We start from the raw sequence: 19,425 nt of genomic DNA on the forward strand, positions 1-19,425 counted from the left end.
TATTTTTTGAGGCAGCATCTCACCAAGTTGTCCAGGCTGGCCTGGAACTTTCAGCCTCCTGACAGTACAGGCATGGCCACCGAGCCTAGCCTAGATCTCCAGGCCTGCGCCACTGGGCCAAGTCCTTTTACACCCTCATCTAAGCTGGGTGCAGAGCATAGAAGAGACTGTGTCCCAGCCCCTCCCAGTAAGGCTGTCAGATGACCAGGTTTCTAGCCAATGGGATGTAAGCAGATGTGCAAGGACAACTTCTAGGAAGTGTCCTTGAAGGAGAGGACCCGAGCCCCATTTCTGCTTGCTGGAAGGTAGACTTCACGGCTGGAGCTGGGCTGCCATCCTGAGCCACATAGAATGAAGGGCCCAGCCATGAGTCTGAGCATGAGTCTGGGATGCTAATGTTGGATATCAGCCCTGGACCATCTCTTGGGAGAGAGAAATCCATGTCTGTGATGTTGACACCACTGCTTTTCAATTGTGTCTTTTTTCTTTGGAAAGTTTATGGAATGTTTGGGGTTTAGTTCCCTTGGGGGTTCTTTCCCATATGAGATGGCACCAGGTATCCAGTGAGGAGGAGCAGAGACCTGCAGGGATGGGCCTTATTGTTGGAGGGAACACATCTAGTTATACACCAGGTGTCCTAGCTCTGTCCCTGGGTAGGCAAGACTTTGAACAAAGAGTCCTTTTCCTGCCCATCTGGCATGGCCACATCCTCCAGAATAGACTGGGGTTGGTGGTGAGCTGGCAGTGCCAGCCCCCACTGGACCATGGGAGCCTCTCCCACCCCCACCGAGTTCCAGGCTCCATGGGTGATCTGGTAGCACCCTGCAACCATCCCTGGGGTCCTGAGGGATGTGGTCTGTGTCCTGCTCCCATCTGAAGTGTAACATATAGTGGCATGTCCCAGGGCTGTGGACACTGCCCTGCTCACCATCCTCCTTTGGCGTCCTGGGACCCGGAATGTCTCCCTCCCCGATTCGATCAAGTGCGGCAGACACACTTTGGCCACCTACCCCTGGCTTGGGTGTCCTTTGGCTCCACACACCTGCTGCCTCCTTTGAAATCTGCTGGGTCCCTATTCCTGCCCACCTGCTGGCACGGCCCGGGCTGAGAGGACCTTCCACCTAGTGTCTCCAGTTTGGGTCCATTTGCCCACCCCACGTCCCACAAAAGGTCAGTGTTCCAACTTCAACTAGGACTACCCCAGACCTGCTGGCATGTCCTCCTGAGGTCGCCCAGCTTGGCCCTGTGGCAGGTCCTTTTTGGTTTTCCCTCTGGGCATCTTAAGCTTTACCCTGCCCTTTCACATAGAGCACCACCAACTCCATGGCAACGACCCGACTGCTGGCATAGAGCTGCTCTCCCTGGTGCTGGCGCCGCAGTCTGTGAAAGGGTTATCTGGACCTGGCGGGTCGGGTAGTGATCCGAGCCCTGGCGCATGCTCCTCATGCAGCGGGGCTGCCCGACCCATCTGACCTGCGCGCGAGGACTCTGCAACGCACCGTGGCGGAGCAGGCGAGCCCCTGCTCCTCGGTGTTTGTGGCGCTCCAGCCAAATCCCCCCACCTGCCTTACCTCCCGGCGGAGGCGGCCGGGGTCCAGCGCAGCTGTGCGTCGCTCCAAGCGGGTGAGGGTGGTGCTGGGCGCTGGCGCGAGACTCTGGTCCACAGATGCTGGGGGAGGGGGCGGAGGGCAGCAGGCGGGGTGGGCGCAGAGGGATCCTTAGTCCCTTGTGCCAGGGTGCAGTGCGGGTCGCGGCCACACGGCGGCAGCACAGATGCGCCGGGTCCCTCCCGGCCCGACGGCCCCGCCCACCACGGCCGCCTTCTCATTGCTCGGCTCTGCTGGATTCGCGCCCTTGGAAGGGCGAGGTCCCCAGAGGCTGGGCAGGTCCCGAGCGGGGCAAGGGGTTCCAGGACTTGGGGCCAGACTTGTGCGGCCCGCCCCATCGCTCAAGTTCGGGACCCCGGCGCCCTTTCCTTCTGCGCTCGGTGACGGGAGTGTCCCCATCTCCAGCTCAGCCGGCTCCCCTCGCAATCTTGCGGGGTCCGGGGTGCCCAGGCGGTCCCCGCCAGCCCCCGCTCCACCCGCGCGGCGCGTCCTTGAGACCCTCGTGCTGCAGCGTCTGGTGGCAGGGGCGGGTCTCCAGAGGAGCCGCCAGTCCCAGGCCGTGACCCCGAGCAGACGACAGCTGGGCTCTGCCCTCGAATCGCGCGGGGCAAGTGGGTGTCGGGCCGGCGGCGGGCTGCCCTGCGCGAGGGCGTAGCCCCTCGCGGCGGTGCGCTCAGCAGGGGCGCCGCGCCGCGCCCCGCCTGGCGCGCTCGGCCGGAGGGCCCGGCCGGCTTTGAATGAAAAGACCCGCTTTGTGAAAGCCCGCCCCACCCGGCGAGCCCCCGCCCCGCCCCGCGCCGCCGCCGCCCCCGCCTCATTAGCATAGCAGCTGCTCGCCGAGCGCGGCCGCGCGCTGGAGAGGGCAGAGGCCTCGGGGATGAATGGGGCCACGGCTTTGGAAGGGGCGAGAGAAGAAAGACCGACAGACGGACTCGCGGAGGGACGGTCGGAAGGACGGCGGAGCAGAAGAATGCGCAGCGCAGGGGGCTGGTGCAGCGGCCGGGCGGGCGGGGCGGAGTGTGCGGGAGTGGGGGCTGCCTCCCGGACCCGAGCCCCAGGAGGGTCTCGCCGGAGGCCTCGGAAGGAGCAGTTGCGGAGGTTCCCAGACCTCCGACGGCCCCTTCTATGGCCTGCGCCCTCACACTGCGGCCTGCCGCTTTGTTCCCCAGCTGTCCCGGCGCGGGGCCTCCTTTAAGGCCGGTGGACGCCGCCGCCTCCTCGCAGGCTCCCCGGGAGCATCAGGAGGCAGCTGGCCTTCCCCGGGTCAGAGGGCGGCTGTCCCTGTGTTCTCGTGCACACCCCTCTGTCCCTCCTGGTGCTGAGCTACAGGCCTTTGGGAACAGACTGCCCCGGGCAGCCCCTCCCTCTCTTTCTTCCTTCCTCGCTTCCAGATCCTCCTGAGCATCACTTTCTCTCTGACCATCTTCCTCTATTTCCAGCAGTGTTTCCTGTGTGCCGGCAGGTCAGATCAGAGGCGGACAGGACAGACAGGAGCCAAGCACCCTGCTGGAGAGGGCAGTGGGGCAGGCCCTGATCTCACTAGTTTGGTCTGCCTCCTCTCTCCGTGCCAGGGATTCCTGGTAGCACACCCCGGTCTGCTGCACTCCTCCCCGGGTCTGCTCAGTGCCAGGGCACCCTCACTGGCCTGCATAGGCACCCTGCAGGACTGGAGGCTGGGCGGCTGTGCATTCTTTTTCCCCCTGGCCACCAGAGTCCAGCATGGGAGGGGGGTGGGGCCTTCCCAAAGACTCCATTGGTCAATACCTGCCCACACCCACCAGAACCGAGGCGGTCTGCTATTGGCTGGGTACCAAGGCTGGAAGGAAAGTCTGCCCCAGACACCCCACTCCGAGACACACAGCAGCTTTAATCTCATGTCCGGAGAGCAGGGACTCCCCTTTTGCCCCCACCTCAAGCGCCTTGTTCCCTCCCAGGAGTCACACTTTGGGCCACAATTGCGCAGTCAGCCCCTCCTCACCGAGTTGCTCATTCTGGGAAGTACTGCTCAGGGTCCCTTTCCAAGACAAGGGGGCTCCTGTGAAGGAGTCTGTATCCTCTCCCCTGCCCATTTCCTCACTTGCCAGGGTTGGCTTGAAAATAGCACCTCAGGAGAAAGGCAGTGAATTCCACCAAGCCTCCACCCCTGGGCTACACCTTCAGCAGACTGATGTCTGTGCCAGAGAGGAGGCTGTCTTCCCAGGGGCCAGTGTGGAGACTTCTCAGTCAAATTCTCATAAGAGAACTTTAGGGACTGGAAGCAGCGCCTCGGGGTGGTGGCTATGAGCCCGGGAAGCACCAGCACCTCTCCTGAGTGGAGAAATTCAAGGGTCTTGCAGGGTAGTGGCCACTGGGCCCCCATCCAGAGCCAGCACTGTTTTCAAGGCCTTTCCTCCCTATGTGAAGCGGTCCCTGCTAGGGCAAGGGCACATAGAGAGTGAAGTCACGGACCAGCACACCCCTGGATACCCCAACAATGCCCAGGCCTGACCTCTTTCTCCAGATGCCCCTGTAGCATCCAACTTTTTGTGGCGGCTCTCCTGTGGCGGGTTGGGCAGCTGCCAGCTGGCCCAGGGCAGAACTTCCCAAGGCCTGCCTTGGGGAGGGCCTGGCCGGGTGGGCACCCTTCCCTCTCAGCACAGCTCATTAGCATCACAGTCTGCTCACCTCTGCAGACTTTGCGGACAGCCTCGCTGCTGTCCTAGGCCAATGCTGGGTGGCAGGGAAGGCCTGCTTAAACCAATGGAAATGCACCTGCAAGCCCTTCAAGGGCAGGAGCGGGATCTTGAAAAGGACAGGAGTGGGTGCCAGCCTGGAGAGGGCAGCACTACTCTGCAGGACTTGGGCAGCTGCCACCCTTGACTGCTGTGCAGGGGTCTGAGCGCACCTGGAGACAGCCGCACCTCCTCCTAACACTCAGAACAGTCGGCAGTGAGACTTCCCTGCATCTTCTCTTTGCTAGCTGCTGTTGCTGGGGGTGGGAGTCTCCCCCGCAGGGCCCCAGGGCATGTTAGGAGTGAAGGGAGTCTCTCCTGCATATCTGGGGACCCCAGGCCTCAAACTTGTTCCCCGAAGGTGACCCAGATCTCTCCCCCTGGGGAAGCAGCTAGCTGTAATGTTCCCCCCAGTCTAAGACCCATGTATGCATCTGGTGAGGAGAGAAGAGGGGCCTGGTCCCTCCCAGGACCTCAGCTCTCAGGCTGGTGGCAAGCAGGTCTTTCCAGAGATGCCTTCCCACAGAGCTGGTCAATGCCCTTGAGGTGGCTGGAATGGGGGCAGCCCTGGGTCCTCGCTGGCTTGGATCTGGCAGTTGAGTGGGACTGGGTGGTGGTTTTCCAGGTGCTGTCTTTAGGTGACTGCAAACAGTGCACGCCCAGATGATCTTATCCCAGAAGGGGGCATCTGCCACTCGCCAAGAACAGAAAAAACAAACTCCTTTTTTTTAATATAAAAAGATCAATGAAAAATTTATTTGTAAATTTTTCACTCTGGGCTACAAATCTATATCGTACACTCAGGAATGTGCTGCAGACTCTGTCCAGTTGGAAGTGATCAAAACCCGGCCGTAGTAGCAGCTCCAACATAAGCCTAGGAGTCTTAACATTAATTAACATAATTAAAAAGGCATTTGCATGTAGAAAAAATATACAGAACTCCTTTTGGAGTAATCTGTGCTTGTTTCAATGTCTGCTTGTTTCACCGACATTATCAATATATTCTTCTCCCACGTTCCTTAAAGAGCCTAAGACAGCCGCACATGACCAGCCAGCACAAAGGGCCTCCACCCACCTGTGTCCTCAAGTGCTCCCCATTTTTGCACGCAGGGTCAGCAGCACTTCTACGAAGGGGAAACCTCATTTAAATTTGAATAATTCAGCCTCCCTTTTATTTCCCAGGATCAAAACAAGGGGTGTGGGGTTGCATAGAAAATCGGAACCACAGAAACCAGGAAGGGCTCCTTTCGGGACCGCGAGCGACGCACAAGCGCCTCAGCCGCCCTGTACTCGGTGCAGCCCCTCCCCCACGGCCGATCCTCGGATCCCAAGTGGGTCCTAGAGCCGGGGAGGCCGAGGAAGGGCGCAGGGGCCCTTCCACACAGCAACAGCACGAGATTCACAGTCTTATAAGCATTTTATAAAAATATAAATATGGGTACACTGTTGCCTTCACAACGCTGGATACAACGCCCTTTAAAATTGGGTTTATAACCAAGATTCAAAACATATACCTAAACTTGGCTTAAAATATGTTAATATTTTATATTGTCATAAATGTTATGACATTTAATCGCGGCAAATTCATTTACTTTTTTTTTAAAAGTGTGCAACCGACTGTTAAGTATAATAGAACTCACTAGTAAGGGTAACGACGTCTCCTCACCCCCATCCCTGCCACGCGAGCACCAGCGAGCTTCCAGGCCCCCTCGGAAACTGCAAAACCAGCCGGTTCGAGGAGGGTGGCATCTCAAGGAAAGGAAGGGAGGCCCTGGGCTCCCGAAACTCACAGGAGATCCAGGGAGAGGGGGGAGGGGGAAGAGGAGGGGGAGCGAGAGGGGGTTGGGGCGGGGGAGGGAAGAGCAACGGGAAAACCGTCCCGGCTAGGCGGTATTTTCAGTGCAACCAAGAAATGGTAGACTCAAGTTTTTAGTTTTAAGACTAGAAAAAAATGCATCTTTCCCCCATGACCACATTGACCACGCACAATATTTTCCAAACAAAAATCAGGCGCACAAACTTCACCCACAAATATACACACACTTGATAAATAGTTTGGGGCACCAGGGACAGCGAGCATTTCCTTTGTGGCGCGCGGGCGCGCAGGTTGCGCTGTAACTGCTCCGCGGACGCCTGCGGGCGCGGCCCTTGGGGATGGTGGGTCCCGCGGGCGGCGACCGGCGCCGAGTCCGCTGCGCCCCCGCCGCGCGCCTTTCAGCTTCGGGAGAAAGCATTCTGAGCAGAGGATCCGGTATCTCGGGACTCCGAACTCGCTGGTTGTGAGACTCAGATTTCAAAAGGGGCTGGCGCCTGCGCCCCGCCCCCACCCGCGAGGCGGCGGGCGGGCGGGGACCGTGGGAAGGCGCTTGGGCCGGCCGGGCAGCCGGGCACGGCCACGGGGAGGCGCTGGCCAGCGGGGCAGCCGCCCCGGGGCCGCAGACGCGCGCGCTGTCCTCGTCGTGGCTGCGGGCGCCGAGGGCCGAGCCGGGCCGGGCTCCCGGCGGGCCTGCGGACACTAGCGTACACCGAGGTAGTTGGCGGGAAGGTACAGCAGAGGCAACGCGGGCGCGGGCTGGAGGGGTTCAGGGTCCAGGCTGGCATCACCGGCCGCTGGCCGCATACTTGGCCTTGGTGATGAGATAGAGCACGATGTCCTGGTGGCCGCCGAAGGCGGCGATGTGTAGCGCGCTCCAGCCGTCGCGGTTGGCCAGGCGTATGTCGGCGCCGAACTTGACCAGCAGCTTCACCAGCTCCAAGTTGCCGTCGATGACCGACTGGTGCAGCGCCGTCTGGCCTTCGGGCCCGAACGAGTTCACGTTGAACTCGCAGTTGGTCATGTTCTGCAGCAGTGACTGCAGCTCTTGCGTGTTGCCCTTGCGCACCGCCTCCTGGAAGATGCGCTGCGTCTGTGGCGCCGAGCAGGTGGACAGCTCCGCCTGGCTCATGCTGCCGCCGGGCGCCGGCCGCAGGCCGGGCCGGGGCTCAGCACGGGCGGCGGCGGCGGCGCGGGTCCCCGGTTGTCTCCGGGCGTGTCGCGGGACGCGCCTCGGTGCATGGAGGGCGCGGCGCCCCCGGGCCCCGCACGCCGCCCCTGCGCGCTCCGGGCGCTCGGGGCCGCGGGCCGCCGCCGCGGGGCCCCCGCCGCATCCAGCCGCGCCCGGGCTGGCGGGTGACGGGGCGGTCGCAGAGGTCTCGGGGGCCGGGCACGGCTGGGGCCGGCAACGCGCGCGGTCCCAGTCCTTGCAACGCACGCGGTCCCAGTCCCTGGGCTCAACTGCACTCCCACGCAGCTCCCACTCGCGTCCTCCAGCGCCGCGGCTCTCACTCACCGGCGGCGCCTGGGAGCCTTTTACAGTCCTTATATTTGCATAACAATGGCCCCGTGACGCGCGTGCCGGCGGGCCAGCGATTGGGCCGTGTCCACGTGAGGGCGGGGCGGGGGCGGTGCCGGGGGCGTGTCCTGGCGCCGTACGCTCCACGGCAGGGGGCGCTGGTCGCGGGAGGCAAGAAGCTGAGAGGCCGGCTGGCCGCGGGGCGCCCACTCCGACACTGCTACTGCCTGGGTCCGCTCTCCCCGCGCTTCCTCCGGTCTCCGTCCTCGTTCCGCCCACGTCAGCCCCTCCAGCTCCAGCCTCCCAGGAAATTCCGAGCTCCCTGCTCAGTCGAATGCAGGTGACGACCACGCAGGTGACAACTCCACGAACGGCTCTGGCATGTGGCCCTCCATCACACTGGCCCTTTCCGCGCGAGGGCAGCTTCCTCAGAGGCACGCCCAGCCCGTGTTTGGCCCCATCGCATTGACAAGAGGAGCCCCAAGCCCTCAGTCGTCCGGGATAAAGCCAGGGCAGGGGGTGGTGCAGGTTCTCAGTGGGAGACAGTCGTTGGACCGCAGTACTGGCCTTCTTTGCTGCCCAGCCCCTGTCTGCGAGTGGGTGGCACAGAGATCTGGCCAGATGGGCAACCCCAGGTAAGGTGCCCAAGATTGCCTTGAAAAGGAATTCTGAAATGACTCTTTCCAAACTCTAAAACCAGCCCACTTTTTATTGACAGGCTCTAACAGACCTAGAGGTGCTAGCCAGGGACACTGCCACATTTCCTCTTAGGGTTTACTGTTTACAGCTCTGCTGCAGTCTCTGGGAATTAAGGAGGAATGATTCTCAGACTTGCAAAGCAGGAGGCTGGGGCACGCTGGGGCTTGAATTCCTTCTGAGGCCAAGCCAGGAATTTGTTTTTTTTTTTTTTTTTTTGGGGGGGGGTGGGGGTACTGGGGATTGAACCCAGGGGTGCTTTACTACTGAGCTACGTCCCCAGCCCTTTTTAAAGGTTGAGACAGGGTCTCACTAAGTTGTTGAGGGTCTCACTAACATGCTGAGGCTGGCCTCAAGCTTTTGATCCTCTTGCCTTAGCCTCCAGCAGCTGGGATTATAGGCCAGCACCACTGTGCCCAGATTAGAGCAGGAATTCAAAGCAGGCAGCTCTGGGTCTCTCCAGGAGAGCTCCACCTCACCCCTCTCCCAGCACCTGGCTACCCACATGGGTGTGTCCCCATCTTGGTCTGTCTTCTGGGGATGGTCACAGCCAGAGTAGGAAGAGCAACTGGGCAAGTGCCCACCTCTCTCTGACTACTCTTAAACCTGACCCTGGTCAAGTCCTCTCAAAACTTGACAGGGCCATACTCACCTGGGGTCCTCCTGGTGGCCCGGGGACCTGAATCCCTCTAGTGCACAACTTAGGACCAGCTCTGGCCCTCCAGAGCCCACAGCCCTCCTGGTTCTGCTCACCCGACACTGCCGCCTGCTAGGCCTCCCCATTATCACCAAGAGTTTTTGAGGTTGGAGGAACTGAGGGTCCCCCCCCATGCAGATAGCAACATTGAGGTCCACGAGGGGACACTGTCTGGCCAGCACCTTTGGTTTCCTAAGAATGGGGAGCCACCTTGTAGCCGGCAGCTCTGGTTCTGGCTGGGTGACTGGACTGCAGTCCAGAGGGACTGAGCAGGGACATGTGCTCCAGGAACATGCCCAGGAAGACAGGACTGCCTTTTGTTTTTTTTTTTTTTTGTGCATCTGCCCAGGACCTGGTGACATTTGACCGGTAGGATGTGGAGGGCCTGGTTGTGGTGACGGGGCCCATGCTCTCACCAAGCCCAGGGTGCCCTGGAAGGTAGGTGGGCTCCCACATAGGCTCCTGCCCAGGTGTGCTCCCTCCAGATCTGAGAAGGGCATCTGAGACACTGGGCAGGAGCAGATCCTGGGAGAAAGGTCCTGTCGACATCCGCGGCCCTCAGCAGACAAAGGGGCCTGTGTGAGTCCAGTGTGGGAACTTGACGCTGCCGCCATGGGGCCGTGAAATCAGTGGGGGCCTGAAGGCCGGGTGGCTCTGACGGCCCTGGCAGGGGTGGTGTGGCTGGCGTGGCAGCCCTGCCTGGTGGAGCCTAGCCTGAGGTCACCCTGCCTTCGGTCAGCAGGCTGACAGACGTGGCCGGGCTGCCACTGCTGTGTGGCGAGACGCCAGCCTGCATCTCAGCTGGCCAAACCATGCAGGGGGCTCCTGTGGGCTGCTCCAGCCTGGCTGCAGGGCAGCCTGCTGAGGCCCTCTGGCCTGACCACCTCCTCCTCCTTGAAGCGGCCCCTGGAGGACAGGATGTGAGAGGACCATGGGGACACTGACCCCTCATAAGTGCTGCCCAAGTGTTTGCCGAAGGACACATCCAAAAGGTGGACCTTTGTTCCAGATGCCATTAGTGAGAGGGCGGGGAGGGGACCCACTGCACCAGCCAGACTCAGAGGACCTAGTGCTGATTCCCTGCATCTGCGACCCCTGCCTAAGGTCTGGGGAGACCCCCTGCCCGTGAAGCTGGGTGTGCCCATCCCCCATCCTGAGGATGCAAGCCCAGGGGTGTCCCGCCCACCACCACCACCCCGGCAGGCACTGGTGGGACCCTGTCTCCCTCCAGGCACGGCTTTCCTTTCCTTCCCAGTGGGCTCAGAGCAGTGGGCAGCATGGGGAGATTCTGGGACCCAACGGAGAAGTCTGGGCAGGGCAGATGGGGCAGCCTGGGAGGGCCTGGGGAGGACAGCGCAGAAGGGGCAGCTGGCCAGAGCCGGGCCACGGCCTGCAGCCACCTTAAAGGCACCGAGCAGGGGAGGGAGACCAGCGGGCAGTGGGGGCGGGGCTTCCAGCTAATTCATTAGAATGTGTCGGGGAGCGTGGGAAAGAGGAGAGTGTTTCTTCCCAGTACCCAGACACCTGGTAGCAGGGCTGAGAGAGGGTAGGAATCAAATAACAAGCACTCAGCCCTGGCCAGCGCCGCCAGAGTGGAGGAAGGACGCCTGGGCAGGAACTGCAGCAGACAATCGCCGTGACCCAGGCTCCTGCTCACCCAGCCGGCCTCTTGGCACACTGGCACCAGGGGCCACAGTCTGTCAGCCTGGTGACTGTCCCCAGTCCAGGAGGCAGCCTACTGCTGCTGACCTGCCCAGGGGCTGAGGAAGGTGCGTTGGGACTGAACCCGCACACCAGGCTTGCGTCTAGCTCCTGGACCCAGAGTAGGCCAGGGCAGAGGGCTTCAGCCCTACAGAGCCAGCCAGCATGGAGGTGCCTGGGCTCCACTGGACCTGGCCAGGATCTTACCAGGAGAGGGGGCACTGTCTCCCCTCCCCACGGCCTCTCTCCCCCAGCTCTGCCTCTCTGTCTCTCCTGACACTGCAGCCTTTGGGTTTTAGTTGGGAGCAGAAACTCAGGATGCAGCTGGGCTGGGCAGCAGTCAAATGCCTGCAGCTACTTCCTGTTAATCCTCAATAGGGAGGAGTGTGGTCAGGGGCTGCCCTCCCAGGATAGCCCATGGAACTGGGATCCCACTCTTAGAAACAGCACCCCAGCCCCCCTCGACTCCCCCTGATGCCCCTGCCTGACCCTCAGGGTCAGGCTCTTTGGCTTCCCAGAAGGTCCAGAGGGAAGGGTGGGTTTGGAGCCGTCTCGGCTATGACACTGGCTGGGTCTGGGCCTGTCCCTACCCATCTCTGAGTCCCACTCTCCCCATGTGTGAAACGTAGGAAATAGCACGCAGTCATGTTCTGGGTGCCGAATGGGCCAGGCTGAGGCCACGGGATGCTCAGGGCAATAGCTGGCCGGGCTGGTCCAGGGACTGTGCAGAGGTGGTCCTGGCATTGCCCAAGGCCTGTGCTCCTGGGACCACACACCTGGGCCTATAGGTGCTCCTTGCACTGGGCAGAGGTGGCTACTCCGCCCCTGCCTCCAGGCCCTGTTACCAGGAGGCATGCATCCGCCTAGACTCCTCAGCCAAATCTGAGCAGGTTTCCGCTGGGGACAGGAAGTAAAGGAAAGGGATGTGGGGGGGGCGCATTCCTGGGGGGTGAGCAAGGAGGAGGCAGGTCACTGCAAGACCAAGTCAGAGCCCGGGCTGCTGCCCTGGCTGGCTGCTCACAGGAACTCCTCCTGGGCCTCCCCCTCCTTCCTCCCTCCCCTCCCCCTCCCTTTTGGTCCCCTACCCCTGGCTCCTCCACCTTGGGGGCGCCCTGCACTCCATGTCACCAGCACCCTTGAGCCTCCAAGTGGTGGTCAGTAGTGGCCACCTGGGCCTCAGCCTCCTTCTGGAGCAGAGTAGCAGTAGCTGCTTCCCCACAGTGGTGACAAGGAGGTGCCCACGCCCAGGGGAGTGCCCATGGTGCGGGCACCCAAGTCCTCCAGCCAGACGCCTCTGCCTGTAGCCACTGCCTTCCTCTCCCTAGAGGGCCAGCTGAGAGCCAGCACGCAGGGTCATACCCGGGCTCTGACTCTGAGCCCCCTTGCTATCTGGGAACCCTGGACTTGTGTGTCCTTCAGCCCTCAGGCTTGGGAGGGGGCTCAGAACAGGTTTGTAGGATGAGCACACAGGAAGAACTGGCCCATGTGGGTCAGATGTTCCTTGTGGTTATTGTCTGGCTGCCCCCTGGAAGGGGCTGCTGACTGGACTGGGGCTCAGTGTGGCTCGCAGGGACTGGGCCCCTCCAGGACACTGTGGAACACTGTGGAGGTGAGCAGTGACACCACCAGGTGGGGGCTCCCCAGCACGCCTGCCGGGACCTTCGTCAGCTGCAGCTGCATGCCTGCTGTTGCCCCGTGTGCTTGGGGTCCTGGTCTGTAGGTCTGCCGCCTCTAGCTAGTAGCAAGGAGGCTGGGCCAGGACAGATAGAAGCAGTGCCCTGATTGCTTAGTCCCCACCCGGCTCTTGGCTTGAGGCCAGTCACCTGTGCTGTGCCCAAAGTCCCTGCTCCATCTCCTGCTTCCCCATCCACTCCAACCCCTTACCCCTCTCTACCCTGGAACCTGTGGTTCCCCAGCTCACTGACCTCTGGCCTTCTCCACTTTCAGCCCCCTCTGGCTACTACCCCGGTAGAACTTGTGGTCCACAGGGCACAGAGAGCACCCACTCACAGCTCCCAGGCTGTACCCTCTGCAGGGCCAAGACCCCATCTTGGAGTAGGCCAAAGTCCCGGGCACCTGTGGGGAAGTGTGTGGTCCCAGAGCTCAGCCCCTCCCTCAGGACTTCCATCCTTGTTCTGGACAACCTCCCCATCTGTTCATCAGAGATGACAAGGCATGCTGAGAGTGTCCTAAGATGGGTAGCGCTACCCATGTCCAAAATGCATCTAAGAACCCTGTCACTGTCTGGTGGGTACCCAGCCTCCTCCACCCTCAGCCGCGGGGGTGGGGGGCGAAGTGCAGGCAGCTGAGGAGCTGAGGCCACTGGGTTCTCTCCCTGGGGACCTCACACCTTGGGATGTTCTTGGGGCTCAAAGGTCCCTGGGAAACATGTTCTGGGCGCGAGATCTACTGATTAGGGCTCTGGGGCCTGAGAGCCGGCAGGCGGGGGCGGGGCAGCCCATTGGTGGCGATGAGCAGATAAGCCCACGCCAAGGAGGCGGTTTCGAAATCAGCCGCAGCAGGGTGAGTGGGCGGGGCCTGGGGCCCACCAGAGACCTCAGGGCTGCCCCTGCCGGCAGGTCCCCATCCCTGCTGTCAGCGCTGGGCACACGGGCCAGGCTAGGGGCCTCTGAGGCCAGAAATGACCGCGGAACTCTGGCCAGCAGGAGGGACAGTCCTTAGTCTTGTCAACCGTGGTCACTTGCTAGGGAAACATTTCTCTACAGATGGTCCAAGAACAACTGCAGCCAGGGCAGGGATGGACGCAGCCCCACCCTGGCTCCACTAGCTCCTCCATGGAGTCACGGAGGCCTCCTCTAGTCTCCCTGCTGGCCTCAACCCAGTCAGCTTGGCCCCTGCTTTTACCCTATAGTTCCCTGTGCCACCAGCACACTCAGGTGCTGTCCACACCCAAGGAAGTTGAGATGTCTGGCAGAGACCTCGGGACTGACACTGGCAGTCCTCAAGAAAGGTCAGCTCTACTCTGCTTCCTGTTAAGTGCATCAAAGTCATGCTGTGAAGAGGTGAGAGCTGCCCAGGACAGAAGGCACCTCCCACCCACCTGCTGCATGGAGGGGCCTTCTCTGCCCCAGACCTTTGTGCGAAGTGGCCAGCCTGGGGCAGAGACCAGCTGTTCAGGTGGGGACAGTACAGCAGGAGGGAGCAGGACAGGGGCTGCCTAGAGAGGCACACTGTGCTGAGGGGCCCAGGGAAAGTCCCTTCCTGAGGCTCTGGCCTGGCACCAGCATGTGTGCATGTGTGGTAGCTAGACCTGAAGCCAAGGACTGCAACCTCACTCTGCTGGTCACCTCCAGCATGTGCTGCTGGCCTTTTGGGTGATGGTCTCTCCCCTGGCCTCAGGCTGGTCCCATGAAGGGGTCCCAAGACCCCCTTCTATCTACCCCATCCCTGCCCTTCACAGAGGAGTGGGCCATATCCATACAGTGTGTCCCATGCGCCAGTGTGTGTGGGCGTGTATCTTAGCATGGAAGGTGTGCACGATTAAGCATGTGCACACATGTGCCTGTGAGCATGCCTGTGTGCACATGTGTGTATAAACATGAGTGCATGTGCAACACAGCCACGGGAAGGGCCACCAGAGAGGGCATGGGGTCCTGAGCATCCAGGTCCTGGGGCCATCTGTGCACTCACAGAGAGAAGCATGGGCCGCAGCGCTGTGTTGCCCCAGGAAGTTGGTGCTGGACGGGGCCCTGGGCAGCCTGTGCCACAGGGCCCTTCCCACAGCCAGCATCACACTAGTGTGACTTCAAGTCTTTGGAGACACTCAGGTACTGGTCACGTCCACAGGCCTGGGAAAGCTTACTCCTGCAGCTGTGGGTCTGGCTGGGGGCTCACAGAGACAGGTAACGGTCCCCAACCTTGTCCCACCTGTGGTCTGGTGGGAGTGGGCCAAACCACCCTGGGAACCCTCCCCGCTTGGAACCCAAGAATCTTCTGCTTCCTAAGGCCCTGTGGACTCTCCTCCCAGACCCAGAGCCTGTGGGGAGAGCCAGGCCTGGGTTCTCTTGCCAGCTGTGCTCAGGTGTGGGATGCAGGGTCAGTGTGGGTGGCTCGTCCATCTCAGGGTCCACATTCCCCTCTGACACTCAGGAGCCCATGTGGCCCTGAAGCCCATGGAGGGCCAGGAACAAAACCACTTTGGCCTCGACATGGAGACTTTGTCCAGGATGGGCAATGGGCTCATGCCTGAGTGTGGCCATGTAGTGAGGGGCCAGCTCAGCCCTGCCGCCCTGACCATGACCCGGGGGAAGGGAGGCCAGGACCAGCCCGTGCTCAGGTGTCCTGAGCCTGAAGGGCAGTGCAGAGCCCTCTCAGCAGCCACTGTCTGAACTCGGAGTCCCGTGGGAGGCGGTGTGGGGTCCCAAGCCAGCACACGAGGCACTGTGCAGCCTGCACTTCCCCTGTCCGACTCTGGGAGGGGCCCCAGGCAGGCGGCTGAAAGCTGTGGTCACCTGGTGGTGCTGGGCCCCCTCCCCACCCAGGGCCTGGGCTGGGCAGTGTCCCGGGATGACACAGCTGGAGTCCCAGGGTGTGCCCTTTGGGGCGGCCCCAGCCCGCCCACACGTCCTTTTCCCACGGAGGTTGTACTCCTAAGGCTTTGCTGTTCCTGCAGCCCTGGAGCCCGAGCCAGTTCCTCTGAGGAGGCAGCACCATCCCTTCCTCCAGGAAGCCCCCCAGTCCAGGACAGTGCTTCCCTCCTGTGCCCTCTTCCACCTCAGCCCGCCGGCCCAGGCCTGGCCTTTGGGTCCCGGGGCTTCCAAGGCAGTGTGGGCAGAGCTTAGGTCTGGTTTGTACCACTTGCACGTCCAGCTGGGGAAGGGCTGAGAATCGTGGATCCTATAGCTTCTGCACTTGCCTACCATGGAGGCCATGGTCCATGTTCTGCTCCCCAGGCCATCTGAGGGGACAGCAGGTGGGAGTGCAGTGCCACAGAGGGTGCTGGGGGCCCACCTCTGCATGGGGGCCACCAGCCCTCCCAGGACCAGCCTGTGCGGCCTGGGTAGGGCCGCCCGCTCATGCTGAGTCACACCAGGCAGACAAACGCCCGGTGTCGTCCGAGAGGACCTGGCCCCACCCTCGGGAACCATGGGTGCTGGTTTTCCCACGGCCTGCTGCCCGCTCTGGGGCCTGCTGTCACCCCGACGGGGCCCTGGAGCCCTGCCCCTGCCAAGGCTGGAAAAGCCGGTTCGGCACCATCTGCTGCCCCCACCCTCTGCCCCTGGCTCCCTCTCCACAGGTTGCCTGCCATGGAGCCTCCCTGTCCATCTCCTGGACACTCAGGTCCAGCAGCCCTCACCTGCTCTGTGTAGGCAGCAGCACAGGGATGGGGTTGTACTGGCCCTGCCCTCATGGGTGGGGATCATGGCCAAGCACAGTCTGGGCCAGCTGGACAGCCACTGTCCGGTGGAAGACTTCTGCTGACACGGAGCACCAACCCGGCTTCCAGGCACTTGGGGCCCAGGAGCCTCTACTTTTCCAGTTTGGAGGAAGGGGGCTTCGAGGGTCAAGCTTGCTCACAGCCCACCAGCTCCTGGCTAGGATCCCACACTAGGGTCCTTGCTCTGCCTGCTCCGTCCATGTGGGACGAGCAGACTCTGGCTTCAGGATGCCACAGGGTCTGGATGCAGACTAGTGCAGACACTGGGGACCTGACCACAGGAGAGCACAGCTGGGCCCCTGCCTGTGGTCAGTGGCCAGCCTGGTTTTAGCACCCCTACCCACCACCTCCAGCCTGGAAGCCTGAGGGCAGGGCCCCCCCACCCCCAGAGCCTGGATGGGAGGGAGGGGTGCCCAGAGGGTGTGGGAGGGACCAGGTGAGCGGGGGCAGGAGGGACTGGGAAGCTCCCAGCTGCCCGGTCCCAGGGGTCCGCCTGCTCGCCTGATTCCCACGGCTCCTGGGCCACAAGGTGCCAACACTGTGTGCAGCCCTGACTCAGGCACTTCCGCCTGGATCTGCTACTGGGAGGGCATGAGCCCTCTGATGTGCCTCCTGCGACTGGCTGCCCATTGAGGCTGTCCTGGGACTGCTGGGGTCTGTGGCCCCACAGCCGGCCAGGGTCTAACCCCACAGTCCGCCTTCTGCAGCGGCTCTTCCTCCCTGAGTAGGTGTGAGAGGTGGCCAGGTCTGTGCTCCCTGTACTGGCTGTCCAGGGAGGCACACCCCAACCTTCATGCAGCCAGCCCCTCACCTGGACTGTGAGGTGTGTGGAGGGGCCAGAGCAGGCAAGACCACCTCTTCCTCTCCATCTGGAAGAGCTGCCCGCTCCTGACTGCAGGTGGAGACTTGGTGAGGTGGGAGGGCAGCTGGAAGGCTCTGGGGGTTCTGTTCCCAGTGTGCTGGGCACCACCAGGAGCGGGCTTGCTCTCAGTGCTAAGCCCAGCAGTCCCAGCCATAACCCCCAGGGAAGTGAAGGAGCATATGGATCAGCGTCTGTTCCAAGCTGTTTCCAGGAATGTCTGGTGCTCCTGTCCTGGTGCTGTGCATTCTGATACTCATTTGGGCCGCATGCACTGGCTGGGTGTGTGCCTGAAGGTGTGCCTGACCTGTACACCCTGAACAGTGGGCACCCGGGGTGCAGGTGTGATGAGTCGGGAGAGGGATCCCTGGCATGTGCCAACTCTTCCCGAGTCCACCAACCCTTCCCCAGGCTGAGGGCAGAAGGGTTCCAACTGGTCCAGGCCACCAGTCATTACCAGACACCACTGGATCCTAACAGCACTGAGGCCCCAGGCCTCCCCAAGCTGGAGGGGCCGAAGGACAAGGGAGGGTGGGATGCAAGCTGTAGGTCCCTCCAGGATGGAATCGTGAGGGTTCTGTGCCCTGCAGGTGCAGGGCAGCAGGCAGTAGCCCATCAGGCTGAATGCCCAGGGAAGGGCTATCTAGAACCTGGGCCAGGGATCTCTGGGGGCTGGACAGAGGTGACCTGTGCTTGCCTCCCACAGGATGACCGCCCCGGGAATTCCCACGGCCTTGTTCTCCTAGCTCAGCAGGTACCTGGCAAGGCTAAGAGGTCCAGGCTCCACCTACCACTGGGGACAATCCCGGGTCACTTGGATTTTTGCCCCCATGCTCAGGCACTGACCCCTCAAGAAGGGTGAGGGAAGATGGCAGAGACCAGGGGGCCTCCTGCCTCTGAACAAAAGGGCAGGTTCTCAAAACCTGGACTGAGCCTGTTACCAGCACCTCCCTCCCTGCTCCCCACTTCCCACTGGACCCAGGCCCCTTGGAGGAGCTGGGAGGTGGGGTAGGGCTGAGGTTGGGGCCCTGCACCTGGGCCAAATTCCAGCTGGGGGACCCAACCTGGGAATTTCCACCCCCCAGGCAGGGTGAGGGGAGGGGAACTCCACTCAGAGGTCTGTACTTCCCACAGAGAAATGGGGGGCTGGGAGTATGCCTTAGAGATGGACCATTTCAGCTCACTTTGAGCCATCTGGGAAGTAGCAGAGCAAAAAGAGCAAAAAGAAAGTCATCCTGTGCCCCACCTCTTGGCAGAAAGAGCCACCGCTCAGAGCACACCCAGCACCTCACATCCCAGGACACATCCACAAACCAGACCTATCCTCACCAGGCAAGGGCTGCTGATCAAGGCACTTGCCAGGCAGGAGTCCCTGGGTGGGGGTCCCCAGGGTACTTGCTGTGCATTTGATCCCTGCCAAGCCCATAGGTCTTGAGGCCGCAGTCTGGCTTGTCCACTCTGACTTGGCCTGGGAACCACCCCAACAAATGGCCTGCCTGACACCTTGGTAGACAGGGCAGGAAGGGGCCCCAGGAGGAAGCGGTCACACACCATCCTGCCAGCCCTGGGTCTGCCCCACACCTCTCTCCCACGCTGTCCCAGGAGCACCTCAGGGGTCCTTGGGTTGCAGCTGCCCCCCAGAGCTGTGTGCAATTCAAAGAACTGAACAGCCCCTCTGTGCCACTTCTGGCAGACCTGACTGGCCCACCCCTGGGCTGTCAGCCCAGTCCTGGGCGCCCCCATCCCATCGCTGGGCTCTGATCTACTGGAGACCCAGCTGGGTCAGGGCACTGGGCCCTGGAGGCGGGGACCAGTGTGGGTGGGGGAGGCTTGCCTGTATGGAAGATTTTAGAATCCAGAGGCAGAGCTCTCCCATCCCCAGGAGGTGAGCGAGTATCCTCCCAGTGCCCCTGGGGTCTGGAGTCTGTAACCAAGGATGGCAGCCCTGGCAGGAGCTTTGTCCTTAGAACAGCCCCTGCCCCCACGGCCTGCCCCCAGCCCAGGAAGGGCAGTTCCCATGGGCCCCAGCCCCTCCCCCACCTCGCCCCTGCCCGATAGTCTTTGTGCAGCCAGGACAATGTCTCCACAGACAGAATGGGGGTTGGGGATGGGGGGGGATGGGCCTGGGGCTAACCTCTGCGTTCAGAGTCCCCTGAGAGGGCGGGACAGCTGGGCCGGCAGCCTGCCTGCACCCTGGTGGCCCAGAAGGAGGGTCTGGTGTTGCAGAGCAGGAGGGGCTTGCAGGTGGGCCAGGGTGCCTCCCCGCTAGTTTTCTGTGTGGTGCTAGGGCATGCTAGGCAAGTGCTGCCTCTGAGCACCCAGGGACGCCGCACTGCAGCACTGGACACAGGGCTTCCTGCAGCATCTGGAGTCTGCCCCCTAGACCTGCCTAGGGTACAGGAGGAGCTGTCCACTGACAAGGAG

General features: G+C 61.9%; 1 protein-coding gene across 1 annotated transcript; it reads right to left on the minus strand.

The window, feature by feature from the left end:
* Positions 1-5,034: 5,034 nt before the first annotated feature.
* On the minus strand, positions 5,035-7,651 carry NRARP (NOTCH regulated ankyrin repeat protein). The gene has a single exon (XM_079112886.1). It carries the CDS (start codon positions 7,261-7,263, stop codon positions 6,919-6,921), a length of 345 nt encoding a protein of 114 aa, XP_078969012.1. The 5' UTR covers positions 7,264-7,651; the 3' UTR covers positions 5,035-6,918.
* Positions 7,652-19,425: the final 11,774 nt, after the last annotated feature.

Source organism: Sciurus vulgaris (genome assembly GCF_902686455.1).
Source record: "Sciurus vulgaris genome assembly, chromosome: 15".
In the NCBI taxonomy this organism is placed as follows: domain Eukaryota; kingdom Metazoa; phylum Chordata; class Mammalia; order Rodentia; family Sciuridae; genus Sciurus; species Sciurus vulgaris.